At 41.4% G+C, this 26,537-nt stretch overlaps 1 protein-coding gene across 1 annotated transcript in view; it reads right to left on the minus strand.

Moving 5' to 3' along the window:
• Nucleotides 1-26,108, minus strand: part of cdcp1b (CUB domain containing protein 1b) — a 29,526-nt gene extending 3,418 nt beyond the window's left edge. Inside the window, exons 1-9 of the mRNA XM_023976330.2 lie at nt 26,046-26,108; nt 25,833-25,904; nt 7,223-7,456; nt 6,600-6,956; nt 4,708-4,917; nt 3,373-3,729; nt 2,861-3,220; nt 2,395-2,592; nt 13-375 (exon numbers count right to left, since the gene is read on the minus strand). Of these exons, the coding sequence (XP_023832098.1) occupies nt 13-375; nt 2,395-2,592; nt 2,861-3,220; nt 3,373-3,729; nt 4,708-4,917; nt 6,600-6,956; nt 7,223-7,456; nt 25,833-25,899 (2,146 nt within the window). The 5' untranslated portion in view covers nt 25,900-25,904; nt 26,046-26,108. The remainder of the gene's footprint in view (nt 1-12; nt 376-2,394; nt 2,593-2,860; nt 3,221-3,372; nt 3,730-4,707; nt 4,918-6,599; nt 6,957-7,222; nt 7,457-25,832; nt 25,905-26,045) is intronic.
• Nucleotides 26,109-26,537: the final 429 nt, after the last annotated feature.

The raw sequence follows: 26,537 nt of genomic DNA on the forward strand, positions 1-26,537 counted from the left end.
TAGTTAGCATACCTGAGATTTCGTCACTGAAGGACACATTGAGGAAAGGCCCTTGAATCAGGCTAAGGTCCTTGGCTGTGGCAGTGACAGAGACGTTGGAGTGCACTTGGACTTTGCGAATGATGCCTTCGGAGCAGAAGTAGCCAATGGAGGACCCATCACCCTCGGCTATGTGAAGGGAGACACTCCCATTGCACTCCTGTCCTGGCAGGGACTGCCTGAGGTTTCCTGTGGGGGACAGTAGATCCACAGTGCCATATACTGGGATGTTGAGGTGCCAGGTGAAGCTTTGTAGTAGCGTAGGGAGGCACGTCGGAATTTTGGGGACCGTGAGAAGAGTCCCGCTCACAGAGCATGAGTCCAAACTCTGGCATCCTGGAAAAGATCCACAAAGGCTTGAAGGGTTATAATGGTTTACACACAGTGTTTTCAGAGTATTCACACCCCTTTACTTTTTCCACATCTTGTTGTGTTACAAAGGGGGAATAAAATGGATTTGTCATTTTTTGTCAATGATCTACACAAAATACTCCAATGTCAAAGTAGAAAAAAAAATCTAACATGTCAAAACAATCAAGAAAAATAAAAACACTAATATATTCAACCCCCGGAGTCGATARATGTTAGAATCACCTTCGGCAGCGATTACAGCTGTGACTCTTTCTGGGTAAGTCTCTAAGAGACTTCCACACCCGGATTGTGCAACATTTGCCCATTATTCTTAAAATTCATTCTCTGTCAAATTCATTGTTGATCATTGCTAGACAACCATTTTTCAGGTCSCCATAGATTTTCAAGCAGATTTAAGTCAAAACTCTCYACATTCACAGTCTTCTTGGTAAGCAACTCCAATGTAAATTTGGCTTTGTGTTTTAGGTTATCGTCCTGCTGAAAGGTTAATTAATCTCCCAGGGTCTGGTGGAAAGCAGACTGAACCAGGTTTTCCTCTAGGATTTTCCCAGTGCTTAGCTCCATTCCATTTATTTTTTATCCTGAAKAACTGTCCTTAACGATTACAAGCATACCCATAACATGATACAGCCATCACTGTGTTTGAAAATATAGAGAGTGGTACTCAGTAATGTGTTGTATTTGCCCCACACATAACAGGGTATTCAGGCCAAATTTTGTACAGTATTACTTTAGTGCCCTGTTGCAAACATAATGCAATTTTTTGAATATTTTAGGCTTCCTTCTTTTCACTCTGGCAATTAGGTTAGTAAAAGCCTAAAATTATTTGGTTTTAAATATACTTCAGTATCAAAAGAAAACGTAATTGCTAAAATATACTTGAGTATCAAAAGTAAAAGTATGAATAATTTCAAATTCCTTATATTAAGCAAACCAGACAGCAAAATGTTCTTATCTTTTTAATTTACGGATAGCCAGGGGCACGCTCCAACACTCAGACATAATTTACAAGCATGTGTTTAGTGAGTTTGCCAGATCAGAGGCGGTAGGGTTGACCAGGAATGTTCTCTTGAWAAGTGTGTGAGAATTAGACCATTTTCCTGTCCTGCTAAGTATTCAAAATGTACTTTTGGGTGTCAGGGAAAATGTATGGAGTAAAAAGTACWTTTTTTMGGGAATGTGAATTAAAAGTCAAACATAAATAGTCAAGTAAAGTACAGATACCACCCCAAAAAATACTTAAGTAGTACTTTCAAGTATTGTTTTAGTACTTTCAAGTAAGTACTTTACACCACTGAAAATTAATAACTTCACCGTGCTCAAAGGGTTATTCAGTTACATCTAACAATAGATGCCCTTCTTTTCATTGGAAAACCTCCTTTGTGGTTGAATCTGTGTTTGAAATTCCCTGCTCGACTGAGTGACCTTTACAGATCAGTGTAAGTGTTGGGTACAGAGATGAGGTAATCATTACAAAATCATGTTAAACACCATTATTGCACACAGAGTGAGTTCATGCACCTTATTATGTGACCTGTTAAGCAAATCTTTACTCTTACAAACGGGTTGAATACTTATTGTCTCATGACATTTCAGCTATTCATTTTTTATTAATTTGTAAAAATTCACAKATTTTCAAAAATAACAATCATTCCACTTTGACATTATGGGGTATTGTGTGTAGGCCAGTGAAATAAAATCTCAATTTAATCCATTTTAAATTTCAGGCTGTAACAACATGTGAAAATGTCTAGGGATGTGAATAATTTCTGAAGGCACTGTACATGAATATTATTGGTGCATCACATCCTTAGATTTGGATAATACACAAAGACCATTTGTTCTAGCTTTGTCACGAAGATACTCTAACTAGCTTAAATGAGAATGGTATAGATACTGTCCATAGTACTATAGTTCCTATGTTCAAGTCTAGCTATTTTGGAAGCAATACATGCAATGCTACTGTAAGTATTGTTACAGTACCTATGGTTTTCGTGGCTGTCAGACGTAGGTCTTCACTTGGACAGTCCAGGAAAGAAAGACTTGCTTTGGTTCCTGAGGGAACGGTGATCTTCTCCTGGACCACAGAGTCCTTCCTCATCTCACAGTGGGAGTCAGAGCCTATCTTCTCAATGTGGAGGAATGGCCCTTCCTCCTCCGACAGATTCACAGTGCAGAGAACTGACCAGGGAATACAAGACAAACAGGCACAATCATCCTGAGAAATAGGTTACTGATCACCACTCAATTAATTTGATTGAATGATCAGGCTAATTTTAGGCCAAAAGTTTATAATGGAAATATTAGTGGTGTATTGGTTTTGAAAAGTCTAGGGTTGGTTTAACAGATTGCATGCACAGAATAAATACGCATCTTTGGATCTTATTTGTGATTGCTTACAGCACAATCGTGTCATATAACAATTTATGATCGCCAATAGTCTTTGTACCTGGATGGCCGCTCCTCATCACCGAGAGCCTGAAATGGAGGGACAGGCCCGGTTTGGTCTTGTCGGTCTCACAGTTAAACAGGGTCATGGTGAAGCTGCCCTGCCTGTGTGTTGGCTGGGGGTCCGCCAGGGTCTTCTGGATGCCCTCCTCTCCCTCCTTGTCGTAAATCACCATCACGTTCTTCTTCCGGCAGAGAGGCGCCGTGTAATTCAGGAAGTTAACTGTGCAGTTATGCATGCCGGGCACCATGAAGTCCCACCTCATCAGGTCGCTGTCAGAGAAACCTCTAGGGTAGTTGGCTGAGAGAAAGTTTGTATCGGACACCCCACGAGGTAGGTTGACTTTTACCACAGCCAGCACTGGAAGGAAGAGGGTTAAATAAGGTATAATGACATGAGTAATTCTGTCAATAGAGGGACACCAAATATATATAGGATAATAGAGATGACCTCAGTGACCTCAACAGGCATTCATTTTCTATGGCTCCTCCAATAGCTGCCAGGACACTCACTTTTAATCTCCGGCCCAACAGTGACCTTGAAGTCCAGCGGCTCCAGCTTCCTGTCCCCAGGGACCTGCAGGGACACTCGGCCCTTGTACAGCACCTGGACCGTGGTGATGGTGCCATCTGGGCAGAACATGCCGATGGTGGCGGGCCCGGTGCGCTGGTACGTGATGATGGTGTAGGTATGCTCGTCAGGACAGGTTTCAGAGGGTGGGATCTGTCTCATTCCCGGTGATGGGAAGTCCAGCTGGAAGGACAGGCCGGGTGGAACCTTCAGGTCCCAGGTGAAGGTTCTGTTGAAGTCTGGGAAGAGGGAGGACTCCGCCTGGACGATGTTCCCGCTGCAGGTGATCTCTGTGCAATCTGGAGGAGGAAAAACATCCAATTAGCGACAGATTTTCATGCGAATATTCTAAAATCTGCATAAAGAAAATATGAGCATTTTCCCACCAGTGGTGTTTCCACCAAATTAACTTGTTTCAGTGCGTGATGACGTAGTGCTCACAAAATGTACTTTTTCACCTACATTTTAATGTACTGAATAAAAATCTAAAAGCTCAATGTGTCTCCATCGCATTTTCAACTCTGCCAAAGGTTTGGTCACAAAAACTGTTAAATAGCAAATGTGCCTACTCTGGTCTTGGCACATACGCTCTAGCCTACCGCTCAGATACAGTGCGGGTAGGCTGTGCGGGTAGCCTACTCTACATGATTAGATTATTTTGGATGAGAGAATATTTGTATCTGTCAAACGGCAGTCAAGCATCAATCATCACGTCACAAGAATAAGACCCTCAATATTTATTGGAAAGGAGCATCAAGCTCATCACCGTGTACCATGCCGTGGTAGTTCATCATCATCTATTCAATCTGTAGCCTAATAACCTGCATGGTTTCCCAAGTCGTAGTGGGAGGACCACACACCGTATCATAACCTGACTCCAAGTTTACTTCGATATGATGATGATTATTATATAAATATTTGCGCATAATTAATTTTACAGACACAAAAAGATCCCAACATGTCTAATGAACAAATTATCTGTGAGCATTTATAAAATTGTAACGAAGCCTCCTGTAGTTTCCATCCCAGCTTTTGAGATTTTGTTTTTATGGGGTATGACTATGTGGATGGAATCATGTTTAGTGAAGCTAACTGATGAGCAAGGGATTACACTTTTAAGACTCTCCTATTGGGTCCATTGTGCCAGGAAAGCTCAGTCAAGTGCCAGGAAAGCTGGCCAAGTGCTACTAGAAATCAGTCAAGTGCCAAGTGCTACTAGAAATCAGGTTTGGTCAGGGCCCTGTTGAGGCAAGGAAAATGGGTCAGAGGCGTCTTACCAATATCCCTGTTGATCTGCACACTGAAGACATCTTGTGGCTGTGGGCAGGTGAACATCACAGAGGTGTTGTGGGCGTCTTTCAGGACGAGTTCTTTGGGGTTGCAGGTAGGCCCCTCCCCAACACACACACTGCACTCTTTGGCTTTGGCGTCTCTGCTGATGGTGACGATAGTGTCTGGCTCTGGGGTCACTGACATCATCCGGCTCTCTGAGGAAGATTTGAAACATAAGCACTCAAAACTACACTGAACAAAAATATAAATGCAACAAGTGCTGGTCTCATGTTTCAGGAGATCCCAGAAATGTTCCATACGCACAAAAAGCTKATTTCTCTCAAATGTCACAAATTTGTTTACATCCCTGTTAGTGAGCATTTCTTCTTTGCCAAGATAATCCTGACAGGTACAGCATATCAAGAATCTGATTAAACAGCATGATCATTACACAGGTGCACCTTGTGCTGGGGACAATAAAAGGCCACTAAAATGTGCAGTTGTCACACAACACAATGCCACAGATATCTCAAATTTTGAGGGAGCGTGCAATTGGCATGCTGACTGCAACAATGTCCACCAGAGCTGTTGCCAGAGAATTGAATGTTAATTTCTCTACCATAAGCTGCCTCCGATGTCGTTTTTGAGAATTTGGCCCATTTTTTAAAGGTACACTACATACACAAAAGTATGTGGACCCCCTTTCAAATTGGTGGATTCAGCTATTTCAGCCACACCCATTGCTGACGGGTGTATAAAATCGAGCACACAGCCATACAATCTCCAAAGACAAACAATGGCAGTAMAATGGCCTGTACTGAAGAGCTCAGTGACTTTCAACAAGGCCCCGTCATAGGATGCCACCTTTCAAACAAGTCTGTTCGTCAAAATTCTGACCTGTTAGAGCTGCCCCTGTCAACTGTGCTGTTATTGTGAAGTGGAAACGTCTAGGAGCAACAACAGCTCAGCCGTGAAGTAGTAGGCCTCACAAGCTCCAAGAACGGGACCGGCAAGTGCTGAAGCGCGTAGCGCGTAAAAATCGTCTATCCCCGGTTGCAACACTCACTTCTCTAGAGTGATAAATCGCGGTTCACAATCTGGCAGTCTGACAGACAAATCAGGGTTTGGCGGATGCCAGGAYAACGCTACCTGCCCCAATGCATAGTGCCAACTGTAAACTTTGGTGGAGGAGGAATCATGGTTCGGGCTAGGCCCCTTAGTTCCAGTGAAGGGAAATCTTAATGCTATAGCATACAATGACATTCTAGACAATTCTGTGCTTCCAACTTTGTGGCAACAGTTTGGGGAAGGCCTTTCCTGTTTCAGCATGACAAGGGCCCTGGACACAAAGCGAGGTCCATACAGAAACGGTTTGTCAAGATCAGTGTGGAAGAACTTGACTGGCCTGCACAGAGCCCTGACCTCAACCCCATCAAAGACCTTTGGGATGAACTTGGAACACCGACTGCAGGTGCAGGTGTCCACATACTTTGTAGTGCATATCTSCATTCRGAGTCATGTGAAATCCATAGATTAGGGCCTAATTTCCTTATATGAACTGTAACATCTTTGAAATTGTTGCATGGTGGGTTTATATTTTTGTTCAGTATAATTTATTGTTCTGTTTTCTACAAAATATAATTTATTGTACATAAACTACATTACCAAAAGTATGTGGACCAGTTGGAAAGGTGGCATCCTATGACGGTGCCACATTGAAAGTCACTGAGCTCTTCAGTAAGGCCATTCTACTGCCAATGTTTGTCTAWGGAGATTGAATATACACCTGTCAGCAACGGGTGTGGCTTACATAGCCGAATCCACTAATTTGAAGGGGTCTCCACATACTTGTGTGTATATAGTGTGAGGCATGAACAGAAGAATTGAAAGAGCTTACGTTTCTTCATTGGTTTGGCAGTGGCCGTGAATATAGGGGAATTCACCTCCCCGCCGTTTTGAACTTGCAAAGACACCGTGGCGTTGCTCAGTATATCTAGGTGAGACACAAGGCCATTCCTGCAGTATGTCTGAGTTTTGACCTCTCCTTCAGTGCTGGTCCTGGTTACAGRGTACTGGTAGCCATCTTGACACATCTCTGCTTCAGTCATCTCCTTCAGCCTGTCAACAGGGAAGTCCAAACTCAAAACGGTCTTCTCTGGCACATTTAGGTGCCAGACGAGGGTTCTATTGAACTCTGGGAAGAGGGAAGGCTGAGCTGCACCTGTGGCAGGGCTGCAAGAGTCCTTGGTGCAATCTGAGTAAAATAAAATTACAAAACAGGTAAGAGGAGAAGAAACCCAAACAAAACCTGCTTAACAGTTCACCCTTAGTGCTAGATTTGAAGTGCTGAACAAGGATACTGTTTTGATGCAGTATCCTTGTTMACACAACTACCACCCACAGCGTGCATATCAAATTCTGAAGCAGCTGTCTGTGGTGTACGTCTTTTTGACTGGTTTGATCGAATTGAGGTGGCAGCCTAAAGGGAAACCCAATACAACAACGTTTCTCTAGACTCACCGATTTTCCTGTGGATCTGGATGGCAAAGGCCCTCTGTGGCAGTTCAGTGCAGTTGAAGAGCAAGGTGATGTCCTCATCTGGGACCAGGGCCAGAGATGAGTGACAGGCCGTCTGGGTGTCATTCTCACCGTCACGGACTGTGCACACGGAACACCGTTCCAACGGAAATAACAGTGAGGACGACACAGTCACATCGGCATCTTTGTCAGGGTGGACATTCATGTGCAGACATTCTGAGGGAACAGAACAAAGAAAAGGTTATTTTMCATATTTTGCAGTCCAAACAGAAAAGGCCAATCTACTACTAATCGTTGTATTGAGGAGTAAAACTGTTGTTTGAATCAATGAACAGGCTAAGATTTCTGGAGGTGAAGGTAACAACCAATACATGAGAGAAAAAGGTTATAAAACAGTGACATAGCATTTCAGTTTCACTGAACATTGGGTGTAGGCTAGAACCTATTTGCATGTCTGGACTCGAGGCTGCACTGGTTATTGCACAAATACACATCCTTCCAGAACACTCGGCTACATTGTCTTTTAGAGGAAAATATGAATTTAGGTTCTCTGGGACATTCAAATTGACAGGAAGTAGCCTGTATCAAGTCCAGTGTCAGATGACTGGTCTGTGCCTAAACCTACCACGGCGGAAGCTCTTTTGTCTTTGAATAGCATATCAACATATAAAAAAATTCAACTTTAATAACATAATCAAAAAATGTGACTAGTGTTGATGCTTCTGCAAACAGCGTGGTACCAAGCACACCGGCCACTGTGTACCCGACTGTAAAGTAGCACSCACAATTAAGTCAGTACTCAGACTGAAGTCTTATCAAAGCCCTTGTTACAGTTATGTAGGTGATCTAACAAGGGTGTTTGAAGAAAAAGTWGGGTATTCTCATATTGTTTGAGAAACTCATCCTTTATTTGAAAACCTAAATATTTGGAGGAAAGTCTAGTGYTTACATCTTATGTACATCTTATGGTGTTAAGATGGAAGTTTGGTATGGTTAACAATACTTTCCATAGGCTGTTTCCATAGGCTGTTCATAGGCTGTTCTGAGAYAAATACTATTGTAGTGCACCTACAAAAACATGCAGGAAATGRTCATCACCTATAAACTTGCAGAGACTTGAAACAAGCACAGAACAATGGCAGAATTCACATCACACAGAATTGTAAAAGATGTTGCCAAAGGGTGATTCCTCACAACTTGAATTTTGGGGGGATTTTTATGACATGTAATCTAAAAAAAAAGGGTCCTTTGGAGGAAGGGTTGTTGACATATATTTTACATTTGTATCTTAAAGCATAATTGAGAAATAATTAATTGACGTTGGAATATTTGACATTTTTGGCCTTACCCAGGTCACCTTTAAGACTCCGTAATGTTTTATAGATTCTACAAAGCAAAAATTGGTGTCATATGAAGCTTTACAGATTTGGCAAATTGTTATATTGTTACATGTATATAGTTGAACATAATAAAGCGAAGTCAGTTCAGAAAGAACACCTGATGCCGGATGCACACTCAGGTTATGGCATCAGCCGATATTGCACCAATTAGATTAATCGCTCTACCTTTACATGATGGTCTATTTAAAATGTACAATTTCCGCACACACATCCTAGGATGGCTGGCATGGGCAAGATATGCACAGGGTTTTCTTGCTAATTTGCTGTTGCCCCAATCTGCATTACGGGCTATGCTTGTCTGATTTTGATAGCCTACCACCACCCACAGCCTCCATCTCGTTGGCTGTGCTTCCGTTTCATTCAGGGAGATTGATATAGCATTTTGAGCACACTGTCTGTAGTTATTTTATTATCTTAAATGGAGGAGCAGAGCCTAAACCCAAGACCTAATGAAATGTATTTTCTAATAAATGGTTAAACAAATATAAGTAGTGTTTTCTGTCTGAAATATACAGCATATCAAAGTGGGATCTCTGCTACTTTTAGGAGTAAGAATCCAATTTAAGCATTCCCAGAGTAGCCTCCACCAGGCTTTCACCTTAACTTCAGTATGAAAGCCTGTAAAAGACCTTGTCAGAAATAGGCTTAAAGAAGGTGGAATGTATACAGAGACTGAAGAGAAAGCGAGACATCCGGCTCCCTAATTTTTTCCTGATAAGGGTGGGGCCGCTCTGGCTTGCTTATTGCCCCCACCCCGTGGAAGTGGTGTGCCAGAGCGAGATATCTCACTAGCTCAAGGCAAGCAGGCAGGGGGACAATGGGCACGTTTCTCTGCTCACGTTGCTGACACCTGCCAGATCTTACAACACCTGGATATGTATGTTACGTATCAGCTAACCYCATATTTATTAGCAATCTGTCAGTCGATGACAACGTCTGAGCAGGGGATCGCGACCAATAAGTAGGACAGAGCAAGCTGTTCCCTCTCTCACATGAGCATGCCAGATATTGATCACGTTTCTCTGCTCAGACGTTGCATGCATAAATACGCTGCACGCAATGTCGGAGCAGGGGAACGCGACCAAAGTTAAACGGCTTCAGTCATTCATCTTAAGTTTATCCACCATCTTTGGTGCATCTAAGACCTTTGCCCCTCCCAACAATTGGAATAGGCACGTTCAAACAGAGGCAGAGAATCTTAACTGAAAGCAAATCATTTTCATAGATACCGACATGGAGTAGTGTCATTTCAACCAAATTATATACAAAATAAAAACAATTTCATCAATATAAATTTTGAAAAGGTATAGTATGCTAGCACTGTAAATGAGCATACGTAAATATTTTTACTTCTAAGCCACTGGCAATCAGCGCTCCATTCATATCTACCTTCCCCAGGCTCTATAGAACACGGTGAGCAAGACATGGMGTGCGTTCAGTTCACTTMTACATTGCGGAATGGTTTGTACTGAACGTCAAGTTACCCCTAAACGTTCTTGTACGCCCCTTAAAAACGGACTTTGAGATACGTTTGCTCAGTTCTGTGGGTGTGCCAGAGTGTAGCTTGACGAAAATGAGTGGCATATTTAAAGGGCAGGAGTGCATTTTGAACCCACAACCCAAACCCACCCAGGTCGTTCACTACAGCACCGTTTTCGTTTAATTGAACGTTTTTTCCATACTGAACGCAGGCCTGGAAGCCGAGGCCACCAACAGAGTGAATGTGAAAATGGATTCAAAATGGTCGCCCTCTGTTGGTGATTTGCAGGATGTCCAATGATACAAGTAAACAGAGGGCTGGATTTCATACCACTGGAAGTATACCAAACTTTTTTGATATACTCAGAAGACCATTATTAGCATGTTTTAATCACTACTATATAAACTGTAGATTATCGGACACGCAAGAAGYWGGTCTGATTTCATTACTACTGAAACAGGATCCAAGTGGTATATATAAAGATAACTGTCAAGAGGAGTAAAACAAGGTTGTCTTCTATCGGCATATCTATTTATCATTGTCATCYAAATGTTAGCTGTTAAAATTAGACCCAATAATAATATTACGGGATTAAAAATCTATGGCTTAAAAACAAAGGTGTCATTGTACGCTGATGATTCATGTTCTTTTAAAACCACAAAGAATCCCTCCACAGTCTCAGAGGATCTAGATACATTTTATAACCTCTCTGGATTAAAACCACATTTTTGATAAAGTGTACTATATTATGTATTGGATCACAAAAAAAATCAACTTTTACATTACCGTGTAGTTGACCAATAAAATGGTCTGACGGGGATGTGGACATACTCGGTATACATATCCCGAAAGAAAGAAATTCTCACTCCAATAAATTTTAATATAAAAGTTAACAAAAATAGATACGATCTTGCTACCATGGGAAGGATATTACCCGTCTGTCTATTTGTGGAAAAACCACCCTTGTTAACTCTTTAGTCATATCACAGTTCAGCTATTTGCTTATGGTTTTACCTACACCTAGTGACCTGCTTTTTAAATTATATGAACAAAAAGAATACATTTTATTTTGGAATGGCAAGCCAGACAAAATGAAATGGGCCTATTTAAATAATGAATATGAATTCAGAGGGCAGAAATGATTAAATATTAAAGAATTAGACCTCTCAAAGGCATCAGTCATACAAAAGTTATACTTAAATCAGAAATGGTTCTCTAGTAAATTACTAAGAATGTCTCACCCCATGTTCAAGAATGGCCTTTTCCCCTTTATACAGATTACAACTGCTCACAATAATCTCCAAAATATATATTTTTTTAAACAAGCCTTAGAAAGTTGGTTGCAATTTCAATTTAATCTACCTGAAAAGACAGAACAAATAATACAACAAAAATTGTGGTTAAACTCAAATATACTAAATTGATTAAAAAAAAGAAAAATGTTGATAAAATGTTTAAAAAAGGTTTAATCTTTGTAAACAATATCATAAATAGGACTGGAGTTATGTCACACATGCAGCTAACACAGACGTACAGTTGAAGTCGGAAGCTGCAAAGCACCCCCACAACATGATGCTGCCACCTCCGTGCTTCACGGTTGGGATGGTGTTCTTCGGCTTGGAAGCATCTTGGCGATTATGGTCAAAGTTCTATTTTTGTTTCATCAGACCAGAGGACATTTCTCTAAAAAGTACGATCTTTGTCCCCATGTGCAGTTGCAAACCATAGTCTGGCTTTTTTTAATGGTGGTTTTGGAGCAGTGGCTTCTTCCTTGCTGAGCGGCCATTCAGGRTATGTCGATATAGGACTCGTTTTACTGTGGATATAGATACTTTTGGACCGGTTTCCTCCAGCATTTTCACAAGATCCTTTGCCGTTGTTCTGGGATTGATTAGCACTTTGGCACCAAAGTACGTTCATCTCTAGGAGAAAGACGCGTCTCCTTCCTGAGCGGTAGACGGCTGCGTGGTCCCATGGTGTTTATACTTGTTCACTATTGTTTGTACAAATTAACGTGGTACCGTCAGGTGTTTGGAAATTGCTCCCAAGGATGAACCCAGCTTGTGGAGGTCTACAATTTTTTTGAGGTCTTAGCTGATTTTCTTTTGATTTTCCCATGATGTCAAGCAAAGAGGCACCAAGCATACTTACAAGTTGTGGCAAAATGGCTTAAGGACAACAAAGTCAAGGTATTGAAGTGGCCATCACAAAGCCTCACCTCAATCCTATAGAACATTTGTGGGCAGAACTGAAAAAACGTGTGCGAGCAAGGAGGCCTACAAACCTGACTCGTTACACCAGCTCTGTCAGGAGGAATGGCCAAAATTCACCCAACTATTGTGGGAAGCTTGTGGAAGGCTACCCGAAACGTTTGACCAAGTTAAACAATTAAAAGCAATGCTACCAAATACTAATTGGTGCAGTGAACTTCTGACCCACTGGGAATGTAAAGAAATAAATAAAAGCTGAAATAAATTTCTCTCTTATTATATCTGACATTTCACATTCTTAAATAAGTTGGATCCTAACTGACCTAAGACTGGGAATTTTTATTAGGATTAAAATTAGAGGTCGACCGATTAAATCGGAAAGGCCGATTAATTAGGGCCGATTTCAATTTTCATTAACAATCGTAAATCGGTATTTTTGGACACCGATTTTGCCTGCTTCTTTTTTTTTTTTTTTACACCTTTACTTAATCTTTATTTAACTAGGCAAGTCAGTTAAGAACACATTTTTATTTCAATGACGGCCTAGGACGGTGGGTTAACTGCCTTGTTCAGGGGCAGAACGACAGATTTTTACCTTGTCAGCTCAGGGATTCAATCTTAGCAACCTTACGGTTAGCTAGTCAACGCTCTAACCCTCTCGAGGAGCCCGCCTGTTAGCAATGCAGTAAGAAGCCAAGGATTGCTAGCTAGCATTAAACTTATCTTATAAAAACATCAATCAATCAATCATAATCACTAGTTATAACTACACATGGTTGATGATATTACTAGTTTATCTTGCGTGTCCTGCGTTAAATATAATCGATGCAGTGCGCTTTCGCGAAAAAGGACTGTCGCTGCTCCAACGTTGTACCTAACCATAAACATCAATGCCTTTCTTAAAATCAATACACAGAAGTATATATTTTTAAACCTGCTATATTTAACTAAAAGAAATCCAGATTAGCAGGCAATATTTAACCAGTGAAATTATGTCACTTCTCTTGCGTTCATTGCACGCGAGTCAGGGTATATGCAACAGTTTGGGCCTCCTGGCTCATTGCGAACAATTAATTATACATAACATTGAAGGTTGTGCAATGTAAACAGGAATATTTAGACTTATGGATGCCACCAGTTAGATAAAATACGGAACGGTTCTGGTATTTCACTGAAAGAATAAACGTTTTGTTTTCGAGATGATAGTTTCCGGATTCGACCATATTAATGACCTAAGGCTCGTATTTCTGTGTGTTATTATAATATAATTAAGTCTATGATTGATAGAGCAGTCTGACTGAGCGATGGTAGGCACCAGCAGCTTAAGCATTCATTCAAACAGCACTTCGTGCGTTTTGCCAGCAGCTCTTCGCAATGCTTCAAGAATTGCGCTGTTTATGACTTCAAGCCTATCAACTCCCGAGATTAGGCTGGTGTAACGATGTGAAATGGCTAGCTAGTTAGCGGGGTGCGCACTAATAGTGTTTCAAACGTCACTCGCTCTGAGACTTGGAGTAGTTGTCCCCTTGCTCTGCATGGGTAACGCTGCTTCGAGGGTGGCTGTTGTCGATGTGTTCCTGGTTCGAGCCCAGGTGGACGAGGAGAGGGACGGAAGCTATACTGTTATACTGGCAATACTAAAGTGCCTATAAGAACATCCAATAGTCAAAGGTATATGAAATACAAATCGGTATAGAGAGAAATAGTCCTATAATTCCTATAATAACTACAACCTAAAACTTCTTACCTGGGAATATTGAAGACTCATGTTAAAAGGAACCACCAGCTTTCATATGTTCTCATGTTCTGAGCAAGGAACTTAAACGTTAGCTTTCTTACATGGCACATATTGCACTTTTACTTTCTTCTCCAACACTTTGTTTTTTGGCATTATTTAAACCAAATTGAACATGTTTCATTATTTATTTGAGGCTAAATTGATTTTATTGATGTATTATATTAAGTTAAAATAAGTGTTCGTTCAGTATTGTTGTAATTGTCATTATTACAAATAAATACACATTTTAAATAAAATCACCCGATTAATCGGTATCGGCTTTTTTTGGTCCTCCAATAATCGGCATCGGTATCGGCGTTGAAAAATCATAATCGGTCGACCTCTAATTAAAATGTCAGAAATTGTGAAACACTGAGTTTAAATGTATTTGTCTAAGGTGTATGTAAACTTCCGACTTCAACTGTACATACATGCATACATACATGAACTCAGCAAAAAAAGAAACGTCCCTTTTTCAGGACCCTGTCTTTCAAAGATAATTCATAAAAATCCAAATAACTTCACAGAATTTAAACACTGTTTCCTATGCTTGTTCAATGATCCATAAACAATTAATGAACATGCACCTGTGGAAACGTCGTTAAGACACTGACAGTTTACAGACGGTAGGCAATTAAGGTCACAGTTATGAAAACTTAGGACACTAAAAAGAGGCCTTTCTACTGACTCTGAAAAACACCAAAAGAAAGATGCCCAGGGTCCCTGCGTGAACTTGCCTTAGGCATGCTGCAAGGAGGCACGAGGACTGCAGATGTGGCCAGGGAAATAAATTGCAATGTCTGTACTGTGAGACGCCTAAGACAATAGGGAGACAGGACGGGCGGCTGATCATCTGATCGTCCTCGCAGTGGCAGACCATGTGTAACCACACCTGCACAGGATCGGTACATCCGAACATCACACCTGCGGGACAGGTACGGGATGGCAACAACAACTGCCCGAGTTACACCAGGAACGCACAATCCCTCCATCAGTGCTCAGACTGTCCGCAATAGGCTGAGAGAGGCTGGACTGAGGGCTTGTAGGACTGTTGTAAAGCAGGTCCTCACCAGCCATCACCGGTAACAACGTTGCCTATGGGCACAAACCCACCATTGCTGGACCAGACAGGACTGTCAAAAAGTGCTCTTCACTGACTAGGTTGCGGTTTTGTCTCACCTTGGGTGATGGTCGGATTCGTGTTTATAGTCGAAGGAATGAGCGTTACACCGAGGCCTGAACTCTGGGACGGGACGAGTTGGAGGTGAAGAGTCCGTCATGGTCTGGGGCGGTGTGTCACAGCATCATCGAACTGAGCTAGTTATCATTGCAGGCAATCTCAATGCTGTGCGTTACAGGGAAGACATCCTCCTCCCTCATGTGGTACCCTTCCTGCAGGCTCATCCTGACATGACATTCCAGCATGACAATGCCACCAGCCATACTGCTCGTTCTATGAGTGATTTCCTGCAAGACAGGAATGCAGTGTTCTGCCATGGCAAGCGAAGAGCCCGGATCTCAATCCATTGAGCATGTCTGGGACCTGTTGGATCGGAGGGTGAGGGCTAGGGCCATTCCCCACAGAAATGTATGGGAACTTGCCTTGGTGGAAGGATGGGGTAACATCTCACAGCAAGAACTGGCAAATCTCATGCAGTCCATGAGGAGGAGATGCACTAGTACTTAATGCAGCTGGTGGCCACACCAGATACAGACTGTTACTTTTGATTTTGACACCCCCCCCCACCCCCTTTGTTCAGGGACACATTATTCCATTTCTGTTAGTCACATGTCTGTGGAACTTGTTCCGTTTATGTCTCAGTTGTTGAATCTTATGTTCATACAAATATTTACACATGTTAAGTTTGCTGAAAATAAACSCAGTTGACAGAGAGGACGTTTCTATTTTTTGCTGAGTTTTACATACAATCAATATTTTATCCCACAATTASGAATAAGAAAAGGCTTGATTTCTAGTCAAATAGATGAAACGGGTCTTACAAAACATCTACCAGAAAAAGTCTTAAATGGTATTAGAAATACATCAGAAATACATTAAAAAACGATAATGTTGAAGTTAATACCCTTGCCAACTAATAACACTCATATTTAGTTTGGCTAAATAATTTGCCTTCTGTAAGTTTAAGAAATACTTCCTTGTAATTCTGCTACCAAAAACCCACATATCTTTAAGATATTTTCAAATMTATCTTCCTCATGAGGGAGAATAGTGAAAGTTCACAGAAGTAACAAGTAATGGTAGATCTACCAATTAATTATAGTGATTTTACTGATATCAATTTTGTTCTTTAATTATTAGCTGATTAACACTAGAACTGCTGGGCCTCGATGGACCCCCCCCCAAGCTAATGAGCAGTCATGCTGACTGCAACATTCTAACAGTGTAATTAATACATTTAATATATGCCATAGCAAAAATAATCATTTGGTTGTGTTTCTGAAGGGTTTGGGTAACATTAGAATATGATTTTTATTTTATTTCAAATAACACAATAGCATTTGCATTAAACCTGGCCCTAACCTTCCTATGGTGAAGCATGGTGGTGGCAGCATCATGCTGTGGGGATGTGCTTCAGTGGCAGGAACTGGGAGACTTGTCAGCATCGATAGAAAGATGAATGGAGCAAAGTACAGAGAAATCCTTGATGAAAACCTGCTCCAAATTGCTCAGGACCTCAGACTGTGGCGAAGGATCACCTTCCAACAGGACAACAACCCTAAGCACACAGCCAAGACAACACAGGAGCAGCTTGTGTAAACTTCCAACTTCAACTGTATATAACATAGGTAGATGACGTAATGACGCCACGAAAAATACAGCGCTACACGTGCAACACAGCATTCCTAACCTAGCCCACAATGTCTGCTGTGTGGATCTATTTTGAAGTTTCAAAGGAAGATAACAAAAAGGCCAAACGCAACGTTTGTGCTGCTATTATTTCCCGTGGGGAGAAAGTGAAATCTTTCAATACCACAAACCTAATTACTCATTTGAAAGTGCATCATCCCCAGACGTTCAGCCCCTACTTAGAACAAAAGCAGAAAAAACTAAGCGCTTCCAACAACTAAACAWGTTCAAGTCGAGCAGTCATTTGAAAGAGTAAGAACATTTCAGTGAGACAACTCAAAAAGGTGAAATCCATTAACGCCAAGATAATGGAATTCATTGCCCTTGACAATCAACAGTTCTCTGTCGTTGATGATGTTGGCTTTCGCCGACTGGTTCAGCACCTCGAGCCCCGGTACTCACTACCAAGTAGGCGATTTTTCAGATGTTGCCCTATCGGAGTTACACAGTATTGTTGAAACGCACATCCATGCGATACTTGCMACGGGCGTCACTGCTATTAGCTATACGACTGACATTTGGACCAGCGATGTCAGCCCCATGAGCATGCMGAGTCTGACAGCACAGTGGGTCGATGAGGATTTCCTACTGAGGAAAGCCGTATTGCATGCTCAAGAATGTGCRGGTTCTCATACCGCTGCGGCCATTTCAATGGCATTTGAGAACATGTTTGCAACATGAACACACTCCTAGCTCCATTCAAAACAACTGACTCGAGAAATAAGCTCATCGACTGCGTCTGCAGCAGACGTGATACCCTCGGTCATAGCATTGAAACTCTACTAGCAAAAGTACTCTACTAGAGGCTGTGAACAAGCGATTCGTGGCATTCTCTCTGAGCCTCTTTACTGTGGTCGCCACCATGCTCGGTGCTAAGTACAGGGACCGCTACTTCGATGCAGACAAACAGGGTTTACGTGAAATGTTACAGACACAGATGGACAAGATGGAAACGGACAGGGTGACAGTGCGCARCGAGGAAGAGGACCCACGACAGAAGAGGCGACGGACAGACAGAGRTGAAACTTTACTGCTTGGCATGTATGATGAAATCCTGGTTGAGAATGAAATGACTGAACAACGAAACAGAATAGCAAGTAAMTGAAAGAAATAGGTTTTGATGATGTTTTACTGGTAATGGGGACATACGTAAATGCCAWCAAAATAACTTTTTGGTCAGTGTGTGTGTGTGTGTGGAATGCAGTCATGATTCCAATTGCACGGGTCCCTCTAAACTTGAGACATCTGTGGCATTGTGCTCTGTGACAAAACAGCACATTTTAGAGTAACCTTCTTTTGTCCTGTATAATGATCATGCTGTTTAATCAGCTTCTTGATATGCCACACCTGCCAGGTGGACGGATTAACTTGGCAAAGGAGAAATGRTCACTAACATGGATGTAAACAAATTTGTGGACAACATTTTAGAGCAATAAGGTTTTTGTGGGTATGGACATTTCTGGGATCTTTTATTTCAGCTCATGAAACCAACACTTTACGTTGCATTTATATTTTTGTGCAGTGTAGTTTCGGTATAGTTTAGGTACAGTTTTGAGGCAATTATCAGGGTCACTATCAGATGGGCACTGCACTCTCAACTGTKTGAAGAAGGAGCGGAGAAGGCCCTACTTTTGGGAGAACGAGGGGCAACGGGGGAAAAAACATTTTTTTTAAATGACACGTCCTCCTAAAACTGGTTAAAACTCCAGTTCTGTTTGTGATATTAAGATTCTGACAATGGCAGTGTGTTATATAGACTTATTTAGGAAAAGTCAAGGACGGAGCAGGGAAAGACTTTAAAAAATGGCAGAGTAATAAAAAAAAGTTTTTTTATCATGAATAGTCGGATAAGATGAGAAAAAAAGAAGGAACCCACACACTGCTCTTGCTAACATCACTGATCTTTAATAAGCTTTACGTATCGGCCTCCGTCAGAGCTTTTGTGAGTTTTTTTTAAATTAGCACCCTTATGTAGACCTAGCCCCACCCACATCCGTTCCACGCATCGAATGGGGTCCAGACATTATTTCCTAAAGGTCTTAATGATGAAATGCCTATGTAGGTTATGTTGTAAATTTGAACATGAATTATGCCCCTATTTCAGATTACTCTGACGTTTTTATTGCGCTGTACCCAATGATTTATGAAAACTTGCTCGGTAGGTCGATGTCCTCATTGTGGTTTTACAGACATGTTTAATACGTTTTATGTACACACTTTATMCAAATATTTATGAAATGCATATTGTTATATTTGGTAGCACTTATTTGTTTTTCCTTCGCCTCCAACCCCATTCGATGAGTGGAACGGATGTGGGTGGGGCTAGGTCTACATAAGGGTGCTAATTTTTTTTTTTTTACTCAAAAGCTCTGACGAAGGCCGATACGTAAAGCTTATTAAAGATCAGTGATACTATCAAGAGCAGTGTGTGGGTTCCTTCTTTTTTCCTCATCTTATCCGACTATTCATGATGAAAACAAAAATAATCACCTGCTACGGTCCTCCCTTCCACTGGCATACTGTTATATTCATTTCATATCTGTTATCTTTGTCTTTCGGTTGTCTGGTGGTCAAACCAAGTGTGTTAAGCCTAAGATCACCATGTGCAATGTCAAGCGTTGGCTGGAGTGGTGTAAAGCTCGCCGCCATTGGACTCTGGAGCAGTGGAAACCCGTTCTCTGGAGTGATGAATCACGGTTCACCATGTGGCAGTCCGACAGAAGACTCTGGGTTTGACGGATGCCAGGAGAATGCTACCTGCCCGAATGTATAGTGCCAACTGTAAACTTTGGTGGAGGAGGAATAATGTTCTGGGGCTGTTTTTCATGGTTCGGACTAGGCCCCTTACTTCCAGTGAAGGGAAATCTTAATGCTACAGCATACAATGACATTCAAGACGATTCTGTGCCTCCAACTTTGTGGCAACAGTTTGGGGAAGGCCTTTCCTGTTTCAGCATGACAATGCCCCTGGGCACAAAGCGAGGTCCATACAGAAATGGTTTGTCGAGATCGGTGTGGAAGAACTTAACTGGCCTGCACAAAGCCCTGACCTCAACCCCATCAAAGACCTTGGGGATGAATTAGAATGCCGACTGCACGCCAGGCCTAATCGCCCAACATCAGTGCCCGACCTCACTAATGCTCTTTGTGGCTGAATGGAAGCAAGTCCCCGCAGCAATGTTCCAACATATAGTGGAAAGCCTTCCCAGAAGAGTGGAGGCTGATGTAGCAGCAAAAGGGGGGACTAACTCCATATTAATGCCCATGATTTTGGAATGAGATGTTCGACAAGCGAACATACTTTTGGCCATGTAGTGTAAAGTATACTTTCCAAATGCACTGTATACAGTACCAATCAAAAGTTTGGACACACCTACTCATTCTAGGGTTTTTCTTTATTTTTTACTATTTTCTACATTGTACAATAATACCGAAGACATCACAACTATGAAATAACGCATATGAAATCAAGTAGAAACCCAAAAAGTTAACAAATATATATTTTATATTTGAGATTCTTCAAAGTAGCGACCCTTTGCCTTGATGAAAGCTTTTTTTGTTCGTAGTTTSGTGAGGAATCACCCATATGTCCTGTGTAGGSTCAGCTCACAATGACCTCAGACTGTGAGAACATGAATGTAAATAAGAGGTGTGTCAGGAACAAGATAGTAAATAGTAGTAAATAGTAAATAATAGTAGGTTCCGTTTTAGGACCACTATTGTTTTCACTATATATTTTACCTCTTGGGGATGTCATTCGAAAACATGTTAACTTTCACTGCTATGCGGTGACACACAGCTGTCCATTTCAATGAAACATGGTGAAGCCCCAAAATTGCCCTGCCTAGAAGCCTGTGTTTCAGACATAAGGAAGTGGATGGCTGAAAACTTTCTACTTTTAAACTCGGACAAAACAGAGATGCTTGTTCTAGGTCCCAAGAAAAAAGAGATCTTCTGTTAAATCTGACAATTAATCTTGATGGTTGTAAAGTCTCTCAAATAAAACTGTGAAGGACCTTGGCGTTACTCTGGACCCTGATCTCTCTTTTGACGAACATATCAAGACTGTTTCAAGGACAGCTTTTTTCCATCTACGTAACATTGCAAAAATCAAAAATTTCTGCCCAAAAATGATGCAGAAAAATTTATCCATGCTTTTGTTACTTCTAGGTTAGACTACTGCAATGCTCTACTTTCCGGCTACCCGGATAAAGCACTAAATAAACTTCAGTTAGTGCTAAATACGGCTGCTAGAATCCTGACTAGAACCAAGATATTTGATCATATTACTCCAGTGCTAGCTTCCCTACACTGGCTTCCTGTTAAGGCAAGGGCTGATTTCAAAGTTTTACTGTTAACCTATAAAGCGTTACATGGGCTTGCTCCTACCTATCTTTCCGAGTTGGTCCTGCCGTACATACCTACATGTACGCTACGGTCACAAGACGCAGGCCTCCTAATTGTCCCTAGAATTTCTAAGCAACAGCTGGAGGCAGGCTTTCTCCTATAGATCTCCATTTTTATGGAATAGTCTGCCTACCCATGTGAGAGACGCAGACTCGGTCTCAACCTTTAAGTCTTTACTGAAGACTTATCTCTTCAGTAGGTCATATGATTGAGTGTAGTCTGGCCAGGAGTGTGAAGGTGAACGGAAAGGCTCTGGAGCAACGAACCGCCCTTGCTGTCTCTGCCTGGCCGGTTCCCCTCTCTCCACTGGGATTCTCTGCCTCTAACCCTATTACAGGGGCCTGAGTCACTGGCTTACTCGTGCTCTTTTCATGCCGTCCCAGGAGGGGTGCGTCACTTGAGTGGGTTGAGTTACTGACGTGATCTTCCTGTCTGGGTTGGCGCCCCCCTTGGTTTGTGCTGTGGTGGAGTTCTTTGTGGGCTATACTCGGCCTTGTCTCAGGATGGTAAGTTGGTGGTTGAAGATATCCCTCTAGTGGTGTGGGGGCTGTGCTTTGGCTAAGTGGGTGGGGTTATATCCTTCCTGTTTGGCCCTGTCCGGGGGTATCATCGGAAGGGGCCACAGTGTTCTCCTGACCCCTCCTGTCTCAGCTCCAGTATTTATGCTGCAGTAGTTTATGTGTCGGGGGGCTAGGGTCAGTTGGTTATATCTGGAGTACTTCTCCTGTCTTATCCGGTGTCCTGTGTGAATTTAAGTATGCTCTCTCTAATTCTCTCCTTCTCTCTTTCTTTCTCTCTCTCGGAGGACCTGAGCCCTAGGACCATGCGTCAGGACTACCGGGCATGATGACTCCTTGCTGTCCCCAGTCCACCTGGCCTGCAGCTGTTCCAGTTTCAACTGTTCTGCCTGCGTCTATGGAACCCTGACCTGTCGCACCGGACGTGCTACCTGTCCCAGACCTGCTGTTTTCAACTCTCTAGAGACCGCAGGAGCGGTAGAGATACTCTTAATGATCGGCTATGAAAAGCCAACTGACATTTACTCCTGATTATTATTTGACCATGCTGGTCATTTATGAACATTTGAACATCTTGGCCATGTTCTGTTATAATCTCCACCCGGCACAGCCAGAAGAGGACTGGCCACCCTCATAGCCTGGTTCCTCTCTAGGTTTCTTCCTAGGTTTTGGCCTTTCTAGGGAGTTTTTCCTAGCCGCCGTGCTTCTACACCTGCATTGCTTGCTGTTTGGGGTTTTAGGCTGGGTTTCTGTACAGCACTTTGAGATATTAGCTGATGTACGAAGGGCTATATAAAATAAACTTGATTAGTAGTAAACAGTAAATCCATGTTCGGTATCAAGTGAGATATGCCTCTTACATGTGTTGTAGATCTTTTGTTTCGATCTTTGTCATCTACTTCTACACGTGGCCGTGCCCCGCGTCGCATATAAATGACTAGTTCAGGTAAATGCTAGGAAATGCTAGATGTGCAGCAGCTAAGATGGCGAGGACCCTCCTCACGCGGTGCAAAACAACATTTTCTCTGGTGTTTGTGAACCACCTGCATCTGGACACAGACATTTATAAGATAACGGTTTTCCAGAATCAAGAACGAAGAGAGTATCGCCAATACTGGCTTAGTTGAAGAATCTATGGTGGCAGTCTGTTAGGGCAAACTGTAACGTCCACTAATAGAACAGCAACAATCTTTGGTTATATCACATTATCTGGTGTAAAAACTGTAGCAACAACATAACCTCAGCTCAGTATAACCCTGGCCTGTCTGCTTAATCTTTTACCCTTTATGATTAGCTCCCTCAACTTCAATTATTCTACATCCTTTTGTTTATTTGGATGGCTCTGACTTAGAATATGTGGACAACTACATACCTAGGTGTCTGGTTAGACTGTGAACTCTCCTTCCAGACTCACATTAATCATCTCCAATCCAAAATTAAATCTACAAACGGCTTCCTATTCCGCAACAAGCCTCCTTCACTCATGCTGTCAAACATACACTCGTAAAACTGACTATCCTACCGATCCTTGACTTCGGCGCGATGTCATTTACAAAATAGCCTCTAACACTCTACTCAGCAAACTGGATGTAGTCTATCACAGTGACATTAGTTTTTGTCACCAAAGCCCCATATAAGTACTCCTCGTTTATCGCGGGGTTACGTTCCGAAAATGACCCGCGATAAGTGAAATCCGCGAAATAGAAAACTTTTTTTTTTTTTAAATTAGCAACTATTACATGTATACAAATACAGTGACTCACGTGTAGGCGTTTCGTCGACATTATGGGTTTAGGAGATGTTCGAAATTACAAGATAATTTGGCCAACTTAATGTAAATTTGCCAAGCTGTTTTATGTACGTACACATAACTGCACGAGACGACAAAATGATAGCACAATTCGTAGCATGTTTTGATACAAGAAGCGGGAGTGAGTTTTTAGCGAATCAGAATGCAAGAGCACATGCACCAAAAAAAAAAAAAAAATGCATTATGAAAATCCGCGAAAATAGCGAATCCGCGATAAGTGAACCGCGAAGTGGCGAGGGATCACTGTACTACCCACCACTGCAACCTGTATGCTCTCGTTGGCTGGCCCTCGCTATATATTAGTCGCCAAACCCACTGGCTCCAGGTCATCTATAAGTCTTTGCTAGGTAAACCCCCGCCTTCTCAAGCTCCCTGGTCACCATAGCAACACCACCCGTAGCACGCGCTCCAGCAGGTATATTTCACTAGTCATCCCCAAAGCCAACACTTCCTTTGGCCGCTTTTTCCTTCCAGTTCTCTGCTGCCAACGACTGGAACGAATTGCAAAAATCACTGAAGCTGGAGACTCATATCTCTCTCACTGCTTTAAGCATCAGCTGTCAGAGCAGCTTACCGATCACTGTACCTGTACACAGCCAATCTGTAAATAGCACACCCAACTACCTCATCCCCATATTATTACTTACCCTCTTGCTCATTTTCACCCCAGTATCTCTACTTGCACATCATTATCTGCACATCTATCACTCTAGTGTTACTGCTAAATTGTAATTATTTTCCTCTATGGCTATTTATTTTCTTACCTCTCTAATCTTCTACATTTGCACACACTATACATATATTTTTCTATTGTGTTATTGACTATATGTTTGTTTATGTGTAACTCTATGTTTGTTTGTCGCACTGCTTTGCTTTATCTTGGCCAGGTCGCAGTTGTAAATGAGAACTTGTTCTCAACTGGCCTACCTGGTTAAATAATGGTGAAATAAACCTATATATATATATATATTTTTTTTTTTTTACACGTCTGGGAATTGCCCTCGACTTTACGATTCGATATTATCATGATATTTAGGTGTCGATACAATATGTATAAGCGATTCTCACGATTCTATATGTATTGTGATTCGATACTGTGATTTTATTGCGATTTCATGTTCCAAACATATTGCTCACCATATGTCTGCTGCAGAGGGACAAGAGAGAGCCATGAGAGGATGAGTTTTGATCAGTCATGGAAAGAAAAGTGCTGAAAACAAATTGGCTCCCTATTTAAAAAGTAGATAAAGAAGAAGCTATGAATGAAAAATACTGGAGTTTTGGTGCAGGTACAGTCAACTATCGCAACAATTATATTGCAATACTGTTAAAACGATACAAAACTATGTATCATCCAAAATAATATACTGATATGTAACTGTATCGATCTCCCCATCACTAATTTATACGATTTCCAGAATTGAGAACAAAGAGAGTATCGCCAATCCCAGGATAATTGAAAAATCTATAATGCTGTTTTGTATAGGCGAACATGTAACGTCCATTAATGGACAGCACAAATCTTTGGTTATTTATATCACATTATCTGGTGTGTAAACTGTAGCAATGTATGTTGCTTGRACGTTATGTGTTAGGCCTCTCATTTCACAGTGTCAATTCAATCAACATTATATCTGACYCAAGTTGGAGAAAGGTGTCTGACTTTTTTAGTACAAATTGTGCCTAAGTGCAGTTTAAATTCAACCTTATGTGTTCTATTGAAATTAACTTCCGTATAAAGAGGTCGTTTTCAGCTTTTCACTTCTCAGTGTTTATAGTCTGTCCAACCTGTCTAACGTTAAAATGTCATGTGGGKAAAATGTCATACCCATTTGGAAACCATTTCCAATTGCAGTGGATCAAGAATATGCAGAACGCTGTTACAGATTAACGTTACATTAAATAGTTTCACAATCATGTATAATCCTTTTTTTTAATGCTCGCAAATATACAAAACTAAAAACTTYTAACACTGAAGTACAATATAATTCTTACGTTTATCGATAACATCATATTCTGCAACATTGAGAATATGTAAAGGCCACACTCAGTACATTATTTATAACTTATTGTTAACGTCTGCTTGCTTTGTTTGAATGGTTGTTTTGAATYTTCTCTCACCTGACAGGTTGAGTAACAAAATCACAAATCCCAGGAGCGCTCCAGCGCAAATTGTAGTGGGCCGCATGTCCCCTGATAAAACGACAAAAAGATGTGCCTTAAATATTTCTGGATAAATGTTGTTATCAAAACCACGATATTTTCCTTTTTAAATCCCAGGTTAAAATATTTTCAATGGCGGTGACCAACCAGTAGCTTCCTGATTTACATTACCTGTTTCACTCAGGGCGACGTGTAGGCTACCGTAAATCGGTCTGTCGAAACTTGACGGAAGAATTTAGCCGTTGACAGTCTGGTCTCTTAGACTATACGTAACATAGTAAACGAAAATCCGGGRCACTCAAATTAGTATGTTATGTTTGGTATGGTTACTTAAAAATATTTAGCATGTTAGCTAACCCTTCCCATAKCCCTTTAACCTAACTCCTAACCTTKACCCCCAGCCTAGCTAACATTATCCACCTAGCTAACTTTAGCATTAGCCACCRAGCTAACATTAGCCACAACAAATTGGAATTTGTAATGTATCATACGTACTGCAAATTCGTAACATATTGTACAAATTGCAGTTTGTAATGTATCATATGAATTGTAATTGTTAACATATCATACGTATACATATCATATACGAAATGGATGACAGACATCCACAAATGAAAAGTATATTACATATCATATCATACAAATTTTTGTGTTCCCGGACTT

The sequence above is a fragment of the Salvelinus sp. IW2-2015 genome, linkage group LG31 (genome assembly GCF_002910315.2).
Source record: "Salvelinus sp. IW2-2015 linkage group LG31, ASM291031v2, whole genome shotgun sequence".
NCBI classification, from domain to species: domain Eukaryota; kingdom Metazoa; phylum Chordata; class Actinopteri; order Salmoniformes; family Salmonidae; genus Salvelinus; species Salvelinus sp. IW2-2015.